General features: G+C 40.7%; 1 protein-coding gene across 4 annotated transcripts in view; it reads left to right on the top strand.

Annotated features, from left to right (window-relative positions):
- Positions 1-19,960, top strand: part of LOC119143519 (SAM domain-containing protein SAMSN-1-like) — a 98,297-nt gene that overhangs the window by 65,497 nt on the left and 12,840 nt on the right. For all 4 annotated transcript variants that reach the window (XM_037377857.1, XM_037377859.1, XM_037377858.1 and 1 more), the window contains 4 exons: positions 14,086-14,157; positions 14,732-14,887; positions 16,907-17,027; positions 18,913-19,064. In XM_037377857.1, coding sequence (XP_037233754.1) covers positions 14,086-14,157; positions 14,732-14,887; positions 16,907-17,027; positions 18,913-19,064 — 501 coding nt within the window. The remainder of the gene's footprint in view (positions 1-14,085; positions 14,158-14,731; positions 14,888-16,906; positions 17,028-18,912; positions 19,065-19,960) is intronic.

The following is a 19,960-nucleotide window of genomic DNA, read 5'->3' on the forward strand; positions in this document are numbered from 1 at the left end:
TGTTCTGTAGACACTTCAGGCAGCACCATATCCTGGCACCATACAGATAAAACACTGTTAAAGCATTTAGCAGCCACTCTGCATTCCACTTTGCACTGCTGTACACATTTGAACAGGTGCAAATGACAATGGAAGGTGCAAATAATCTGTAAAACATCCCCTTGTCCACTTCACAGGTTGCAAGGTGCTGGCCACAGCCTATTCTTTTCTCTCTCTCTCAAATTCCTACAGACACAGCAAACTTGAGAACTGCTTGATGATTCTTGGCTTTACTTCAAGCTGAAGCAAAGACGACTTTGTGCCATTTTCACTGGCTTGACTGAAGGAAGTCTTGTGTCATTATTCTACATGACAGTTGATCTATGTTTATGCTAAAGGTTTGAGACATTTTTGTTTCCTTATTCTGCTTCCAAATGTACTTGGTGCTTGAAACTCAGCTTACTGCTGGTGTGTAAGACAATTCAGGGTCAATGCCTGTGCATTTTGTTTAGGCAAAAATATGTCCAAGCTTCTAATTAAATCAATATTCACTTGCTTAGGTGATAAACTATTTGTTTTCAGAGTTATGGGAAAATAGTGGCAAATCCAATAGGAGGAAATATTTTAATGTGCAATTTTGTCCCCTAGTACTATTTCATACCAATAATTTTCCTTTTTATAAGCTTTAAATGAAACCCTGCTTCCAATTGCACATTTTTGCCATAGAGTTCAGGCCAGGATTTCCTCTTTTTATATATTCTTCACAGAAGGCCTGATCCTGATTCTGAAAACACTTAAATGAATAAATTAGCTGTGATCCCATTGATTTCAATGGGATTTGTCATCTGGGTAAAGTTTATCGCTTGCCTAAGTGTTTGGAGCCTGTAGCGCAGACAGATGCTATAAGCAAATTTTTTGGTGATGCTTTTTTCTTAGACAGTGGCTTGTGATTCTCCAATGGGGAAAACTTATCAAAGAAAAGTAAATAGAAAATAAATACAGCAAAACTAAACACCAAAAATATTTCAAGACATAATTAGATCTTCTGTAGGACAAGGTCTGCAATGAAGATATTGCTCAGTGTTAATAAATATTAACTAGGATTTATCCTTGAGTAGGGAAAGCTGAGGGTTTTAGTTTTATTTTAAAGGTAAAGACTGGTAGACTTCTGAAAATGGCAAGTTTTATATTCTTTTCTTTCTCCCTGAAATTTTGAGTGTGAATAAATGAGCCACTGCTAATGTCACAGATGCTAATTTTCACAACCAAACCTTGTTTCCATTTGCATTTCATTCTAACAATGATGAGAGGTGATGAGTTGATGATAAGCTGTTTTCACTGTACTGCCCGCTGTGCAAATTTATGCTTATAGGCAAAGATGACACATAGTTCTGTCATTAAAGGTCTTTACTGCATTGTCTCTTGAAGAAAGAACATTTGTCAAAATCCATTTTCACTCTGTAAAATAAGCAGGAATGGATAACATCTGAGAAGTAGTTTTAAGAACCTTGTTTATAGTGGAAATACCTGTGGGCCTTTATCAGGGAGGATTCAGAGAAAGAAAAAATGATACTTGTAATAACCATGTATGTGTAGATGGGGAAAAAAGGGATTGCAGGTGACACTTCAGAAGGTGTGCCCTCTCTCCCTCAGGCTTCATAAAAAACTAGAACAAGGTTAGAGTTAACCTTGGGTTATTTTTCTTGTGAGTGGAAGGCTCTGTAATCATATTATTGCTCGTCTTACCACTGCTAGTATTTTATTTTTCTTCATTTATATTATCATCTTGCTTCTTGATCATCAGCCAATTTTTTTTATTTTCAACAGCAGTTCCATAAAGTTGTTTGTGTCTTAACATCTATGTTAGCATACCTCTTCTAGAGGTCTTGAAATTTGAGGAATTTTATTCCTCAATTACTCACCGGAAAGTAAAGGTCCAGAGTCTTTGCAGCAAAAGAACAGCTGTCCCTCTCCTGCCCCTTTCCAGGAGGCTGGTTAGGATGTCCAGACTCCACATTTTGATGCTCAGATCAACACACCGGCTCAATGAAGGCTCACACAACTCTTGACTAGCTTTTGTGCCAAAGGAAAAAATGACATCTGTGGCCTGGTTCAGTCCTGGCCTCTTTTGTGTGTTCCCTTGATGACAGCACTTTTCAAATTTTCACCGACTTTGCTCAAAATTAATGCAATTTCTCATTTGTTCCCTGTCTTGGTTTTCCTTCACTAGCCAGGCTTAAGTCCTTAATAACAGAATATTTTAAAACAAGTGAGAGGAAGTCTCCTGAAGGGAATATTTTTACATTAATATTCATTTTGCTTAGAGTGACAAATGCAGTTCAGTTCCTTGTTTTCCTAAGCAAGCAAGAGCACTTCCAGAAGCATGCCTGAGCCACCTTACCCAGCCATTTTTAAAAACCAGACTATCAACCCCATCATTTATAACTGTACTGTCTGCTAAACACTGTAGCACAGCTGCCAAGGTGACATAAGTCAGCATTAGTTGCCTTTTAATTCTTTAACTGGCTTTATAGAGCACTTGACTTACTTCAATATTGTGCTTCTAGGAAACCCAAAATACGCCAAATAAAACATTGTCCGGGATATCTGTCATTGCTGGAAAAAAGCTGTAAGTATGTACAGGCAGGGCAGGCAGAGGATGTGGCCCACAGGTTTCTGTAGGTTTCAACACTCTTCTAGTAATCTGTGTCAGATAATAAACCCAGACTGAGGTAATTGTAAAGCCATCACTAGGCAGCTTGTGTAAGCAGTTTGAGGGTGGCTGCAAACATTTCAACCAGAAGAATCAATTCCTTGATGTGTGGGCAGAAACCCTTAGCAATTCCCACTCCAGAGAAGGAAAGTAAGTCTTCTGGGCCTTGGTACTCACCATATCTCTCAAATTTTGTGTTCTGAAACGTGGCAACAGAGACAGCAGAATTACTTCAGTTGTTAAAAAGTTACACCCTTTTCCACAAATTAGCAATGTCAGTGTTTTTTCTAGACATTTAGCTGCTTGGCACCAGGCTACAGAATATATATGCTCTGAATATTTAGCAAGTCATAAGTCCTTTAAGCCATCCTAATGGAAAATTTTGTTTCATGCATCAGATGAAGGTGTGTGTCACATATGTTGATATTCACAGCAAGATGAATAACCACATATTTTTTTCACAGGTGAAATTTTTCCTGTATACCTGCTCGCTCTTACCTTTCTAGCCTTTACTATCTTATTCCACTTGCAGTACACCCAAGAATATGTTCTTAGTTTTTTTCTCCTTCCAAAACCTGAGGCTGCAACTCCAGCCTAGGGAAAAGTTTGGAGATTTTTAACTGCTTCAGGGAAGCTGCTTCTTTGACATATTATATGCTGTACTGTCACTTTTTCCCCCCATACCTCTTTGGTTTATTCCATGGATACATAGAAAGCTGGATAATGACTTCACCTGTACACAGTCTTCAGGCTGCTTAACTGCTAGTCGTAACATTTACTGGCATCTTTCTGGTAAGCTGAATGTCAATAGCAAAGGGTGTGTTCTTTCTAACCTTCACCCAGCACTGAGGCTGACAAGCTTTCTCTGGGAAGATCTAGTGATCTACTGTTTTGCACCATTATGTGTTCTGGTTTAAGTTTTCATCCCTTTCCTACCCTTTTATCTCTTCATCTCTTTCATCATCTTCACAAGAACAACCAAGTAACCTCACTGCATTTGATGTCCATGGGATGCTGAATGGTTACTTCCTTGAGAACTGTAGGAAGTTGTAAGTTCCTCTCCTTGGTCATGCTGACCTCATTCAGAAGGTATGGCAGGGTTGCTGTTCTTCCAGGTATGTTGAAAGGCAAGTGAGGTATGAGGCTACTGAAATTGTACTTGGCTTAAAGTTTTACTGCAGTGTTTCTCATGGCTTCTTCAGGGAGAAGAGAAGCACTAGAGGAGTGTCGTTCAACCAGAAAACACGGAAAAGCCGCGGTGACCACAGTGCAGACCTCTACCATTGTGTTTGAGGTAGAGACGGAGCTTTGTCACTGGCAGCCTGCAGCTGCAAGACAAAGAAATTGGCTTTCCTTAGCAACAGTATAGCCAAAAGGAGATGTGTGAAGATGAGGTGACAAAGTGGCTGAGACAGCTGGATGAGCTCTTGCAGCTCACCTCTCTGCTGCGTTCACCTGTGCAAAGTGGATGCTGAGCTTTAGCTCTGGTGGATTGCTTTCACTCACCACAGCTGTGCTGGATTTCTCATACTTCTGTCTGCCTGCCTCCTGTTTTAAGATCAGATGTTAAGTTCAAAAACCGTTTTGCAGAGCTGGAAAGGGGACATGGTTCATGAGCAGCTCAGAGCCTGTGTAGAGGGTGCATGAAATGACTGATGATGGTAGAGCGGGCATTCAGGTCTAGTCACAAGTACACAAAGCTCTTCTGATATTTTCTGTTGGGGAGTTTCCATGATTTTCTTCGTGTCACTATAATGGGACTTACATTTGCTTGATTAACGTCTCTTGGTAATTGTGGTAAAATGTTAGAAAACTGTGTGTTTGGGATTTTAGTTAGTATCTGAAGAAAAGGGAAAAGGCAACACATTCCTATCTGTTTGTGAAAGCCTAAAACCTCATGACTAGTACAATCCCCTTCGCTGTGATAGGCCAGATTTGAATAGGATTTGGAGTATGGCCTTGAATTTGGGGTACAAAGAACACCTCAAAGCCCTCACTGCTCTCTCTGCCTTGGTAGCATTATCTCATTGGTGAGTGTCTCTCAACTACACATGGTTTTCATAGAGGTTGTGGGAGCTGGGGAGCGATGAAAAGGTCAGTCTCAGTTTTGTCATGTGTCAGAGTAAAAACACACTTCAGGGATCTGGTACATTTGTTTTTCGTGAGATGAAACTGTAGTTTTCCACTGAGCTGTGATCGCAATAACCCCATACCACAAAGATAACCAGATGGAGAGAGGGGAATTGATATGCCCATGCTAGACTAGGACCATTTGCTGTGCCCGGTACCCACAAAGAGCTGTTGATTGTATTCTTTCCTTTCTGGTATGTGTCCTGAACACAAACAGGATGCTATCTTGTCTTCAGATAACTAGATTTTTTCCCCAGGATTACAGTTATAGAACTTAGGCTACAAAGAAAACCCAGAATGTAACACATCATAACTTCTGCACTACGAAGTATTCTTATGCAGGGCTAAATCACAGGGGCACCCTGAGCTGGAAACCTTCTTTCAGCTTCCATACTGGTCCAAACCCAAAAGCTTACTGAATTTATTTTATGAGTTCAAATTTCCAAGGAACATGTTTTAGATTCCCAGGCATGCGTTGTGCAAGCATGTCCAGGTTTTGGAGCCTGCAAGGCTGCAGTGAAGTGCCACGTGTGCTTTCTTCCCCTGGGCGATAAGGGTAACTTTGGCCTGTGGATGGCAATAAGCCAACATTGGAACTCATCCTTCTGGAAAGGGAAGAGACATGAAGAGGAGAAAATGGTGACACCGGTCATAATTTTAAAGGGGTCAAAAGTTAACTCATTAAATGCGTATAGCATTTTATTTTATTTTTATTTTGTTTTCTGAGATAAAAATAATGTAAATAAATGGACATATAGATTTGATGAAACACTAAAATTCACAGTGACTGATGATAGATACTGCACTGAATTTTGCTTCTCTACTGTACTGTATCTCCATTAAAGCAATTTCAGCTAATCTCACTATGGATTCATTAATCAAGTGTAGTCAGGATGTCTGAAGGGAGATAATGAGGGGGAAAAAACTGGCCTATTGTTTGGATCTTATTCTTCAGCTAGTTACTTTGCTTATCATGTTCTGTGATATTTGTATCCCGATAAATAAGTCCCAGTCACAATTAGTTGTCATAACAGATAACTAACACATCTTTATTTACTTGCAAGTTCAAAATTGTTCCATAAATAGACCAATTAACTTTGTATTCTCTACATCGCATGCATGTACAGTTTGCAGCCTGCAGTGTCAGTTAACAGTGATATGGAAACAAGGTGGACCAGTAGCTTTTTACATTTCCTTCCGTTTAGCCAAATGTGCAAGGAGCCATGGAGACAAAGTCCCTAATCCTATATCTTTTTCTTTAAGCACTAACACCCTAAATGCATAGTACAGTATCAGCAGTCTCTTAGCGCCTTCAAAAATTTCTCCTCTAAAAAGCCTAAGAAAAGATTTGTTCATTTTTTACTCATTTTTTACTCATTTAGGATTACACACTGTATATCTGCACCACATAAAGCTGTCACTATATTACATTAAAAAAAAAAAAAAAAAGAAAAAAAAAGTTGAGGTTCCAAGAGCCCGGTGGGGTTGGAGACTGCTGAAGATGGGAATGTTTATAAGCTCTGTGATATTAACTGCAGCACTCAACCTCAGGTGACATAAAGCATGCAAAAAAGAACTTTCTGTCAGTTTTATTATTTCTAAAAAGGTTCCCCTTGAAAGAGAAGAGTGACCTTGCTCTGCTGAGCTGACATATGCCACTGAATTAATGGCTAAGCTTTGCTGTAGGGAAGCTTGCAGAAACATTACAACTCCAATGGCTGAGTTTGCTGTGAACATTAATCAGGGGAACCAACATGATGTATCAAACATTCATTTAAAAGTAATAAAAACTCACTCTCTTTCTCCCCCCTCCCCCAAGTTTCTTAGAATTAGCTTATTGTTGGTCATTACCTGTTGTCAAGGATAAGGCTGCAGGATGGCAGTAAAACTTGTGTAAGGGTTTTCTAAAGTTTGCTTACTCTTCAGAAAACCAAATGAGCTTTTGGGACGGTCAGATTTAACCATGACTTAGAGGTTATTTTTTCATCTTGTTTCCTCTGGAAGGTCATTCGAAGGAACACCTTCCACTGAAAATGTGCCTCTCCCTAGCACAGAATGCAGAAGCCGCCTTTCATTCTGGGTGACTCCCCGGGAGCAGGACCAGCTCCCACGTCACGCATGGGCAAAGCGTAAGACAGGCAAGGAGGCTCTCGCTGCCATCGAAACAACCACTGTAAAAGATCTCGCACGGTTGTGGTACAACGGTTGAGTCGCAGAGGCTCTGACCGGAACACTGTCACGCCAGGCAGGAGTGTTCTCTGCCTCTCCCCTGCTGCCCCGCTCCAGGGTGGGCAGGAGACTGCTGCAGTCAGCAGCTGCGGCTGCTTCCCAGGCTTGCTGGAAGGAGCAGGAAAGCCCTTGGGCACGCCGTGTCTCCCTGCGTGAGTCCGCGTGCAGGCTACATATAGCACAAGGAGGCGATGGGGGAGTACGCTGGCTGCCCCACGCCACGTGTGCTGCACAGGCACAGGGCTCCCTTTAAACCTGAGCCCTTGGGGCTACACGCTTCTCAGCTCATCTTTGGGCGTATATATTTTTGTCTTCACTTAAAGCCTGCAAACACACATGTGAGTAATTTCTCTGGCACAAGAAATCCAGCTGAACCCTGCAAGGTCAGGACCTAGATAGCACACAGCATTAATAAAATTGTGCTGTACAAGTAAGCAGGGAAAGGACTTTAATTGAAGCAAGGTGATTCGTTTTTAAAATATGAGAACTCATCTCTGAATTCACCTGGTGTGGAGAGGGGGAAGTTTCAGGAGAGGAAAGATGCTGGTATTTAAGGGATTAAAGATCAAAGCCTGTGATGCTTACGTAGTGTTTAACCAGCTTGCACTCAGAGAATGCTCCCCTTCGCTGCTGTCACAGTTCTTTGGGGGGGGTGTGCATTTCCAGGCCTGTCCCTCGGTGATTCTGCCCATGTGTAAATGAAGGGTAAAAAAGGATAGCAGGGAGGTAGAAGTGCACATCATGCCAAGTCCTTAACTGTCATTTTCATAGCTGCTCTGAGTTTGTCACACATCCTTAACCTTCTTTTAAAGTCATTTTCTTTTCATGGTTTTGTGTGCCACTGAAAGTCACTTTTAATTAAATGTCATATAAATAATAAAGTCTTAATTACATAATTATTGCAAATACCTGTGTGCACACTCCCAGAATTCGATAGACTGCCAGAAGAGCACTTGGAGTGACTTTTCTCACCGGGAACTGAGAGTGCTCTGCAGCAACTGGGCAGGAACATTGGTTCTCAAAATTCAGGGTCAGTCTGCATTTAAAGAAAGAGGAGTCAGGTCCCTCCCCCCCTGCACATTTTGCAACACTCGGCTGCAAAAAAACTTTCTTTGTGTTAAGATCGACGTTTCTTAAATTGCTTCCTCATTTAGTTCCTCACAAATGTGTGAAAAAAGCCCCAGCAAAATCAACACAGCATATTTTTTGCCAGAAGAAACTGCCTTTTTGCTCAGGCTTCCTATGCGGCTTGCCTCTTCCTGAGACACTTACAGACCTGCACACCAGCCGGCCTCGCTTAACTGCCCCCCTGCCTTCAGCTGCGCTGGGGCCTGCCCTGCACCAGGTGCCCTTGGAAAGCACTCGAGAGCCAAGTTTCCAGTGGAAACTGGGATACGGGCTGGGTTACTGGAAATGACGTGCTTCATGTCAGCATTGGTTCAGGCTTGAGAGGCCAGGGCTGGTACCAGAGAGGTACTGATAACAGAGCCGCTCAGCATTTACTTTGGAGGGTGAAGTTTGTTGACCTGGAGGAGTGTTAACTGTGATTAACTCATTATTTTATACAGCTTATCTTTTCCAGCCATTTTCTGTCGTTAAAATTAGGGTGTTTGCTCTGAGGCTCATGGTGGCAGTTTTGTCCAAAGACCACTTTGCTCCCCTCTCTCCCCACCTCCACACAGTTACTGAGTACCAGACCATGGTAACAACCACCCTTTTTATAGAGTCATTTTTAAGCCAGTTAAAAATGCCATTTCAGTAGATTGCCCTATTTGAGTTAGCAAGAACAAGCTGTATCTTTTTTATGGCTTTTGACTGGTGAAGTACAAGGTTTAGGCCATGTTTCGTGTGGGCTATAAAGTTATATTAATAGCTTGGTTAGTGGTCAGAAGTTCTATATGTGTAACTAATGTGTAAATAGGAAAAAATCCCTGAGGTAGAGAGGTCATGATGTCCTGTCTTTTTTGCTTCTCTATTACTCTTTGGAAAGACAGTGAATCTTGTATGCAAATTCTTGTTCTTTATACAGAGGTCAGGAGTTTGTTTTTGTTGCTGGTTTTTCACAGAACATCCCAAAAGCTAAAAATTGGTATCTTGCCTTCTGGGAAAGTAGGAGGCAACTTCTTTGATTATCTATGTAAGAAGATAAGCCAGCAGAGTGGAAACATTCATCCCTACTTTAGCAACTCAACTTCATTCTCAGACTAGTCTCCCCCTTCTGAAAGGACTAGTAGCATCAGAGAACAGAAGAAATGAATCAAATCCTGAGCTCCACTTATCTCCATCGATCAAAGCAGCAAGCACAGACTGTCCTCTTGGGAGATGCTGTGGCTTCTTCCAAGGAGAAAGGGAAGAATACAAGTGCCTGGCAGGCAAGGAAATTGGGCAACATGCTGAGCTCCCTTTTTGTTACTCCCAGTGGCCACATCTGCCCCTATACTGCTTACATGGTCTGGGTAGTCTAAGGATGAATGGAAGCTAAATATGAAAATGCACGGAGGAATTTGAAGAGATTTCCTTGTGCAAGACGGTCAGTACAAAGGCATTGCATCATGCTGGACTTAAAAGCTATTTTGAATAGGACTTGAAGCAAAACATAATGGGCCAGAATTTCTCACAGCAGGGAACCAGATCTCTGAGCACTGTGAATTGTCCAAAGGAAAATATGAGCTGAATATCACCCACAATGATTATTAGTAGGATAGCTGCTGCCAGTTTTGGCTCAAAGGTTGCCTTTAGACACAGAGAAGCTCTGACTAGTTTATCATAAGAACTAACTGACTTCTCCTATGACATGCCCTACAAGGGAAGGATATACATAACAGAAGGACATGAATTGCAGAACCTCTTGTTGTTTTTCTATTTGCATGCCATACCATTTTCTGGGGAAAATGATAGGATATTTACAGACAAACCAGATCACCAAGTGCAGACTGTCCAAATAAAAATAAACAGCAATTACATAGCACTTTCCCTTTTGAAATGATAATTTGAAGTACATGGATTTCAGGGAATTGAAGATATACGAAAAGATTGAAGAAGGATTTAAAATACTGAAAAATATCTTCAATATTTTCTATTATGCTAATTAGGTATACCCAAGGGGAAGGGATGAAAGTTAATGCATTGATTTGTAGAAATTATCTGATCAGTCCTTGTGTAGGAAAATAAAAGAGTTTCTCTCCTGCCCATGCCTCCATTAGATTTTACTGTGCAAATTCATATTTCCTTAACGTATCCACTGGTAGCTCTTGCATGAATCCAGCTAGAAAGATCACTTAACTTTATAGGATGCTGAATCCTGGTATCAAAAGTCAATAGCGTATTTTCTCCTAGTAGCTTTGCATTGCTTTTAAAAGCTTCCCTTCACCTGGAAATAAGGCCTGTCCGTATCTTCACAAAGTAGGTGTTCCCTGACACTAATGCAGTGACTGACACTATTGAAAGTAATAGTCCTGTTCCCTTTGCAGCCCAGAGCTCCTAAATCTGCTTTTCGTTATCAGTATAATGGGGTTGAATACATTTTTAAAAGGTGGTAGCTATTGATTACTTAATGGAAAAAGTTAGTACAGAGAATTGCTGAAGCAGCCCTATTTAGTGCTCTCCAGTGCAACAAGACCATTATCTAGAATAGTGGAAATCATCCTGTAACCCTTATTAATATTTAATAGGGATGAAGCAACATTGAAGTATACTACAAAATAGCCCAAGGCTTCTGCACATGTAGGATATAAGGTTGTTTCAAGGGTCAAAAAAGAATAACTGATTTCCCTGTGCTCAAGCTGTTTATAGGTAAGACGAACAATAAACAACATTTTTCCTCTTGCTCCTTTTAAAGTATTTGCAGCACATCTGCACTTTAATATACAGTTATTCCTACTAAACATCTTGAAGTGATTGAAAGCAACAGAAAGGTCAGTGTATGTATAGAGATCGCTGTGCGAGACTATTTTATACTTTCCCAACATTGCTGTGAATCCCAGCCTCCCTCTTTCTATCTCTACCCCTCCACGCTGCAGGGCACATTTGGCTGGGTTGACAAGCCAGTGAAAGGTGTTAATCCTGTCTAATAGAACCATAATCCTTGGGGCTGTGTTTTTATATCATACTACTGAGCTAACCCCTCATCACAGGCTACTGTTCATCTACTTAATAGCAAAGTTCTTTATGGGAATTTTAGATAAAATTAAAGTGTACAATCCAAATTGTCCTCTTCAATTTCACAAGGTAAAAGCAAACAACCAACAATGTTTAGCCAATGGAGATGTTCTGAGAGGTGACAATCAATTAAGAAGAGAGCTGTGTGATTTCCCCCTCCCCCCCTCCAGTGAATAGTAAATGTCATTTTACTTGTCCAAAAATATTCACAAATCTGGGTCAGCTTCTTCAAATAACCTTTGGCTGGAAATATTTTTCAGGTTGGATGTGCCCAGAAATGTGGAAAAAAATTATGTGGTGGTGGTGTTGTTGTTGTTGTTGTTATTATTATTATTATTATTATTATTATTATTATTATTATTATTATTATTATTATTATTATTATTATTATTATTATTATTTTAAGCTGCAGTGCTTAGAACACGGACCTAAAATGTGGGTACACTTTCCTCTTCCATCTGGCTGTGCTCAGGCATCTCCCACTGCTACATCCACATTACTTTTTTGGGGGAGTTGTGGAACTGGTTAATAAAAAAGTGTGGGAAAACAGGGAAATGAAACAGCAAGGAGCTTCTCAGTTGTGTTCCAAGTGATGCTGATTTTCTGCTTCTCAAATGGAAACTTTAAAACAAAGTATTTTCACATGGTTTCCCGTAGCTTTTCTTTGTCATATTTTCCCCCCTCTGCAAACTAATTTTAGTTTAAAGGTGGCTGCATGTAAGAGATAAAGGAGCTAATATGGATAGTAACCCTGTGATTTGTGAGCAGGGACAGAATAAGATGGGGTTCTTCCTGGATGGAAACCCACAGGGGAGGTACGTGTGTGCTCGGCATAGCTGGTATCATTTTGATAAACTCCTTCCTTAAGATCATGGCTGCAGAGCCTGAATGCCCCCTTGCCACCCCGTGTGGCGTCAGGAGCCTGACACTGTTGCTGATGAGTCCCACAGAGGTGGCTGTGGACAGAGCAGGTATGGGGCTGTACCAGCACTCAGAAATTTGCAAGCGGCTGAAGTCATTGCTTAGGTCTCGGTTCAAACAGGTGTTTGGTTTTCCGGCTTTCTGGAGGACGGCACTCGTGCAGCATCACCAACCCTGGCGCCTGGGTAGGAGACGGGAGGGCAGGCACGGCAAAGGTGCTGCTCCCCGCAGCGCTCGCTGTTCGGGCAGTTCGGCTCCTCTCACCACCACTGAGGGGTTTCACCATCACTGAGCAGGTTGATGCCAGCATTAGCACATCTGCAATGCAAAGGCAGGCAATGGGACCGGCTATTAAACCAGTCTTTTTCTCCTCTTCTTTTGTTGCCCAAAGGATGGTTTACCTCAGTTGCCTCTGAGGCTACCTCATGAAAATTCTTGCCTGGTAGAGAAGGTTGGAAAGCTGTAACAGTAGGCAGAACCGGGAGCTCACAGGCCCTTTTGAGGCTTGTGGCGTTCCCAGATGGAGAGAGAAAGGAGGTAGCTGGAGATGTCAAGGGAAGGGGACACGATACATGCTTTAGAAACCGGGGGGAGATCAAAAGAGGGCTTGTGTGGCTGGGGGTGAGGGAAGAAAGCAATGGAGCAAGGATCCAGTTTGGCTGAAATCACATGGGCAAGGTAAATGGATTAATAAATGCAGGAAAACCTGTAGCCAGGTAGTCTGAAATCACTTCTTAAATTGTTCAGGATGTATTTATTTTGTTTTTTGTTATTTCGTTCAGTGTTTTTTTTCCTCCACAGGAGATTTTGAATACTCAGAAATATACTGAGATGATATTGCACAGTACATAATAGTTAAACCCTGCTCAAGAACCCTGATACTGCGTTAAAAGGCTTCCATTTAGTATGGAAGAGTGAAGAACTTTTTTAAAAAAGGAGTAATTCTGGATTTAGATTTGAGTACTGGCGAAGATATAAAAACAAGCTCTTACACTGTAGAGTGGATAAATATCCAAATTCTGGCCATTATTAGAGCTACACTTAAAGGGACTTCTGACTTTGCCATCAATGCCAGTTCCCCGCGGTTTGCCACCATAGGCAGCGCGGTGTCAGCCAGCTCTTCCTGTGCGTGTCTGCCAGGTATTTCTGTGCGACCTCTCTTGCAAAAATCTGCTGTGCCACTTCCCTCCTTGCCATGCCACTTACCCACATGCAGAAAGGGTGAAAAGTAGAAGGAAGTAAAAGCAATCCATTCATGGTCTCTTAGCGTACCGCTCAGGTGATGCAGCCTTTCTAATGTTAAGCAAAGCTGTGGCACAGGGAAAAACTGTACCTGTTTATGTTTAAAAATCATATTTTTGAATTGGAGGACTGGGAAGACAAACATGAGTCCTGCCTGATTATTCTGTTACTTACACCCTCCACAATGTATGCATTTTGGACAAGATGTATTCATAATCCTTGTCACTTCTTGCTGATTCTTGTTGGCAAAGGACTGTAAACAGTCTCCCCACTGCAAAATTAAACTGTATAAATTGCCACAGTTTACACCACCAAAACTGACTCTATATCTTGTATGACATTTATGGAAACATCTTTTTTTCTAAGCTCATAGACAGCAATCTTACTTAGAAGTAACTCATAGAAATCTGTGTATAAGTAATGTGAAACTGATGTAGAAGAACTCATAATTATATCCATTATCTAATTAGTATTTGAAGCAGTATTGTTTCTCTTACTCACTTTTTCTGCTTCTGGCTTTACAGTTACAATTCTTTTCCCTATAGTTACCTCTTAGTTTGTTTCTAGCTGGTTATAGCAGTTGATGGTCCGCTGATCTGGGTTAACGCAAACAAGTGACTTGACAGTTGTATTTAAGTCTTAATAACAGAACAAAACCCCACCGGTGGGTCAAGGTTTGTCTTCTCATTTTTTTTTCTAATTTTTTTTTCCAGCGCACAAGCAGCTTTGGAAGCTTTGACCGTTTCAGGCACCACTCAATATCAAAGACAGATGATTCAGCTGAGGTCTGTATAACACAAAGTTTTACTTTTTGCAGTTCACTTTCCCACAACAATTATTCAAAAACATTGGGAAACCATTGTGGAAATGTACACTGGGGAGAACTTTGCTTGTGCACCTGGGTCTGTCTCGGTGATTAAGTCCTTGCCAAAATGAACAAGAGAATCAGACCTAAACTTTGGTACTTTGATGTGAAGATTAGAAACAGTTTCCCAGAAAGACAGAAGTGCTCTTCAGGTTGGTGTATGCCCAAAGTAACCGGCACACGTACGCAACCTGCAGATCTGTCACTTTTGTTTTCATGATCCATGAAAAATCCCCTCAATTCTTATTTGGGTTAAGAACAAGGACAATCGGAAATAACATTTTCTAGCATAAAATACATTTTTTCTGTCATTCATGCATACAGTGGTGTGCTGCAAACGGGTTTAGGTACACAATTCCCCAGGAAAACGGCTATGACTGACTTTGTCATCCTAACAGCGTTGGTGTCCTTAATATTTCCCTGTAATTCCTATTCCACTACAACAAATTTCATTTTCATGGTGAGTTGTTGCTTACTTTTTTGTTTCAAAGCAGATATCTGAGCTGGAGACTATAAGTGACATTGGAGAAGCAGTGCAGGCTAAAGCAGCAAATAATGGAGGAAGTTTGGGTAAGAAGATGAGAGCCATTTCCCTTACCATGAAGAAAAAGATGGGTAAAAAGTACATCAAGGCACTCTCTGAGGAGATGGTAAATACAGCTTAAGAATCTCATGTTAGATGATAATACATGTGAAACAAAAATGTTATGGGCATTTTTCTGTTCATGTTTCAATTGTCATGTTAACACAATCCATAAAACGTGGTAACACATACTGAATTAAAACAGCTTTTGGTAGGCACCCTTTCTTTCATGTGCATGCTAATGTACACACACATGCACATATAAAATTACAGCATCATCCAGTAAGGGCCCAAGATAGACACAGGAGTTTCGTATCATTTAATTTTGCTTTTTCCTGAAGAAGCATTTGGATAAGCATCACAAAAATATGTCCTGATGTGGGCACAAGGGAGTATCAGATGAACCCCACTGGCAGTCTGATTCTCAGCCTGTACAAAATGCTTCGTTAGAAGAATTTATCTTCTATTCGATTCCGACTGTTTCTGAAGTCCATTTTGTAGAGGTCACCCAGCATCCTTAGAGCATGACAATTCAAATGCCTTATCTGTTTTTACCTTATCAAATCTTAATGAACATATCTTTATTAAACATAAAAAAGTATGTTTCACACAATGCAAACCCTGTTTTCTCAATATACTGTGACAGTGAGTTCCAAATTTTAAAACATAAGGAAAAAGGACTTCTTATAATTAATCATCCTAAAAAATCTAGCTAGTCTGCCTCCTATCTCACACATATCAATATCAAATAAGTAGGGAAAATAAATAAGAAACTTCACAAGTAGAAAGCAGTGTTTCACAGGATACCTTTAGACAGTTTCTGGAGGTCAAAGACAAGGAATCCTATCTCATTAGTTTAGTGTGTGGGGTTTTTTTGCTAAAGTTCAAGAGGTTGCAAGCCATGATTTTTACATTATAAGAAAGAAAAATCAGAATTTCAAAATCTAGCTTCTGCAAATTTACAGAAATTATTCACATGACAAATTCATTGAATTATCTGACTGGACACACATGTAGCATGGTTTTAATTCCTGCAGGAGATGATGGCAGTCAATACTGGCCTGCTGATTAAGCTATGGGCTACGCTGCTGACTGGTGTAACAAGCACTGTCTTTGTTGAAAACCAACATAGTCAATGCTATGCCTTATACATACTTGTATGGGTCTCTACGTCATCCATGCGCTGCCATTGTTGCTTGACTTCATCAGCCAACTGATGAATAATTCATATTTCCCCAAATATGATGTAACTTCCTATGTGGTGCAGGATGTTTTATTTGCATCAGAATATCACAGACGTTGACAATGTGGTGAAATCTGCTGAAGAAATTCCTTCCTTTGAAAGCTCATCATTATTTCATTTAGTTGTTACATTGTCCCTAACTTACCTGTGATTGAAATATGGATCTTATTGTTTGGAATAGGCTGTGATTCCTGAGGTGTGATTTAATGTTATAAACTCAAGGGGCCAATTTCATACACCATTAGATTTTGTGAGGGAAACATGCATCCATTAATTCTGAAATGCACTGGGTTTCGAGGCCAATGTGTAGGTCAGGCAATGTGATGAGCATGGTGCTAGAGCACACCAATGCGGTTCATGTGGGCAACCTGCCTCCTGAATGCCCTGGCTGGGGTGCCAGCCTGCCACCGAGCGCCCATGGTCTTCAGAAGTTCAACACAAAACACAGCTACATCAGCTAGCACTTCGCCATGTGCTTTCGGAATTAAACTTTATATTTCCTCCTCTGAGACAATCAGACCTATCTGGCTGCCTGTGAATTCCCCATTACAAACCTTTGTCACTGCTGTGGTATGTTGTGGTCTTCTGGGATGGGGGATCAGTTCAGCTGCTTGAGCAGGAGTCAATGAAGTGAGTGGGGCAGACAGGAGGCAGGGGTTTTCTCCAAGATCACAAGGTGCTGGGCATCCTTAGTACCAGGATACTAAAATGCTTTCTTTCATAGGGTGGTTCATAATAAAGTGTAAGGATGAGTTAATCTCCAATGATGTTTTAAAAGAAAAAAACCAAATGTTTATCTAAAACACATTTCTTGCTGGTTAACATCTGTTTTTTGTGTTGAAGAATGAAGAAGGAAAAGATGATAATGATCCTGGTGGTGGAACACACACTGAGAAGGTCTCCCTAAAAGCCAGTGACTCTATGGAAAGTCTCTATAGTCTGAACAGTGGCCAAAGCTCATCTAGTAAGTACAGGACATCCACACTTCTTATTCAGTCGCTGGATCAATATTGCTACTGTTTAAGTCTGAGGTATCAGAGCTGGTGATCAGAAATGTGATGGTAGAGAGCTCTTCAGTCTGGCAGGCAAAAGTGTAATTTGACTAAATGGATGGAAGCTAGGGTAGATATACCTCTCCAGAAATAAACTGAGTATTTTTAAGAGTGGAATTATTAAATGAAAAGAAAAGAAAAAAGAAAAGAAAAGAAAAGAAAAGAAAAGAAAAGAAAAGAAAAGAAAAGAAAAGAAAAGAAAAGAAAAGAAAAGAAAAGAAAAGAAAAGAAAAGAAAAGAAAAGAAAAGAAAAGAAAAGAAAAGAAAAGGAAAGAAAAGGAAAGAAAAGGAAAGAAAAGGAAAGAAAAGGAAAGAAAAGGAAAGAAAAGGAAAGAAAAGGAAAGAAAAGGAAAGAAAAGGAAAGAAAAGGAAAGAAAAGGAAAGAAAAGGAAAGAAAAGGAAAGAAAAGGAAAGAAAAGGAAAGAAAAGGAAAGAAAAGGAAAGAAAAGGAAAGAAAAGGAAAGAAAAGGAAAGAAAAGGAAAGAAAAGGAAAGAAAAGGAAAGAAAAGAAAAGAAAAGAAAAGAAAAGAAAAGAAAAGAAAAGAAAAGAAAAGAAAAGAAAAGAAAAGAAAAGAAAAGAAAAGAAAAGAAAAGAAAAAAAAATATTATAGGGGATGTTGCTGGTATATATGCCATATATGTCATAAAAGTTTCTTGGGGTTATCAGTGCCGTGGTGCTGGCACCCATAGGGTTGCAACCCCTGTGTGCAGCCACACAAGCATCCTTTCTGGGGTAGTGGCTGTGACTTCATCCTTCGCCCTGCAGATGCGAGGCAGACCAAGTCAGAGGTCTCTCTGAGATGACAGGTGATGGAGGCCTGACCTGGTGGCTTCAGGTCATGGTGCAGTGAGGCACAGTCTCCTTCTCCCCAAACCCACTGAAAACCCTCCCCCAACAGGGTAGTCTCAGTCAGAGGGCAGATGAATCTTTGATGAGAAGCAGAGTTCGCCTCCACCTCTCTGTCCATTGCTCTGCTGTGGATATTTGCTGGGCAGCAGGCCACAGCTGCCTATGGTGACATTGCCCTGCCATCACTGCAGGCACCACATGAGCCCTAAGTGGGGACTTGAGATGCAGTCCAGACCATTTGCACTTAGTAGTTAATCTGGTCCTGAGACGGAACTGTGCACTTAAGCAATCACCTCAAACAAAACCATTTTTATGATCATTTTCTATGATGTGATTTGTGAAAATTGTGTATGGGAGTTTACTTCCAACACACTGCTGCTGTCATCTAAAAACATATTTGGATGGGATATTGCAGAGCTTGCTCAAATTTGCTTGAATTACTCTGCTGATATTTTATTGCTCAACTTGGATAAAATGACAAGCAGAAATGTTGATAAGATTAAGACTTCTCTCCGCAATGCAGGTTCCTTTGATGTTTCAGCTAGCTCTGTAATGAAATAAAATAACTTCTACAGTACTTGTTTTCATTTCTTTGAATAAACAGGAGAAGTTCAGCAGAATTAATTCCCTAAATTGCACTTTTAGAGTACATTTTATTAATCTGCAGAGGTAATATTTCAAAAAGTCTGCAGGTAAAATGTGTATTCTTTTAGTATCATCACCAGAAACAGATTATTGTAGTGATGATTTTAATGAAAGATGTCTTATCTATTTTCTTCGGTCCCTTGCAATATGCTTTTTATTGAATTTATTTTTCCTGGAATGTGTCAAAACCACACAGAGTACACTCTTTCACCAATTCTGTGCTTCCGAACACTTTCCTCTTGGCTGCTGTGCAGAATTGTATGTCTTGGTACAGGAGGTCTCTCAACTTGTCTCTCTTTAAGGTGGGGTGACCAGTTGCTCAGATGGAACGAGCAACAGGGACAGCCTCCGGTTTGATGATGAAGTCCCTTACAGTGGGCCCTTCTGCGGTCGAGCCAAGGTTCACACTGACTTCACACCAAGTCCTTATGACACCGACTCTCTGAAAATCAAGGTAAGACAACCACCAGGTTTTCTTCTTTTCCAGTAAGAATGCCAGGGGACACATTTTTTACGTGTGAAGAAAATGTTTACCAATGCATTTCTAACTGTTAGCGCATGTATAATGCTCTAAAAGCAAGATCAATCTGGTTTTTGCAATGCTTTTATAAGGACTTAGTTCAGACAATGCTGCAAAGCCAACTGCCATGAAAGACTTTTTAAGGCATAGACTCCAGGTAGGTACCTCATCATGGTGTCCACCTGGATACTACAGCTTTCCTTAGAGTAAAAACCATGTTGCTTCCTGCATACTAGGTCTGGAGTAAGACAAACTTGAGTCTCATGGGATGTGAAGTTGCCTCCCCAGCTTTTCCAGTCACAAGTAGCATATATCAAAAGTTCAGTGGCACCCGTTGTCTTTAATGAAAACATTTTGCCTTTCCATTAAGCTTTTCTTTAAGCATACCTTTGAACTATGAATTTTCTCTGGCCCTGACAACACGGCAGGGGTGTGAGCGAGAAAAAGGAGCTCTAGATGTGGACCTGGTTGAACATTATTAGAAAAGCCCAGCCGTTTTCTGCTCCTTCCATGCAGATGCATTCCATATCATCATCCTTCAGACTACTCATGGCTGTAACCTGGACTTCATTCTTTTCCCTCTTTATAAACGCATCCATATCCAGATTATATTCACACTTCAGCATCTTTTCTTCTTCTTCACAGCCTCTTTTTGTCAAAATCCTCATCTGTATTTCACGGCAGTCTCCTTCTCCATTGCCCTGCCAGTCCTTGCAGCCTTCACCACTCACACGTTGCAGCCCTCCACTTCCACCCCCACCTAGTGGATTTCTTTCAAAACAGTTTAACTGGTCTCAAAACAGCAAATGTCTGCTGGCTCACACAGGTTC

This window comes from Falco rusticolus, chromosome 2 (assembly GCF_015220075.1).
Source record: "Falco rusticolus isolate bFalRus1 chromosome 2, bFalRus1.pri, whole genome shotgun sequence".
In the NCBI taxonomy this organism is placed as follows: domain Eukaryota; kingdom Metazoa; phylum Chordata; class Aves; order Falconiformes; family Falconidae; genus Falco; species Falco rusticolus.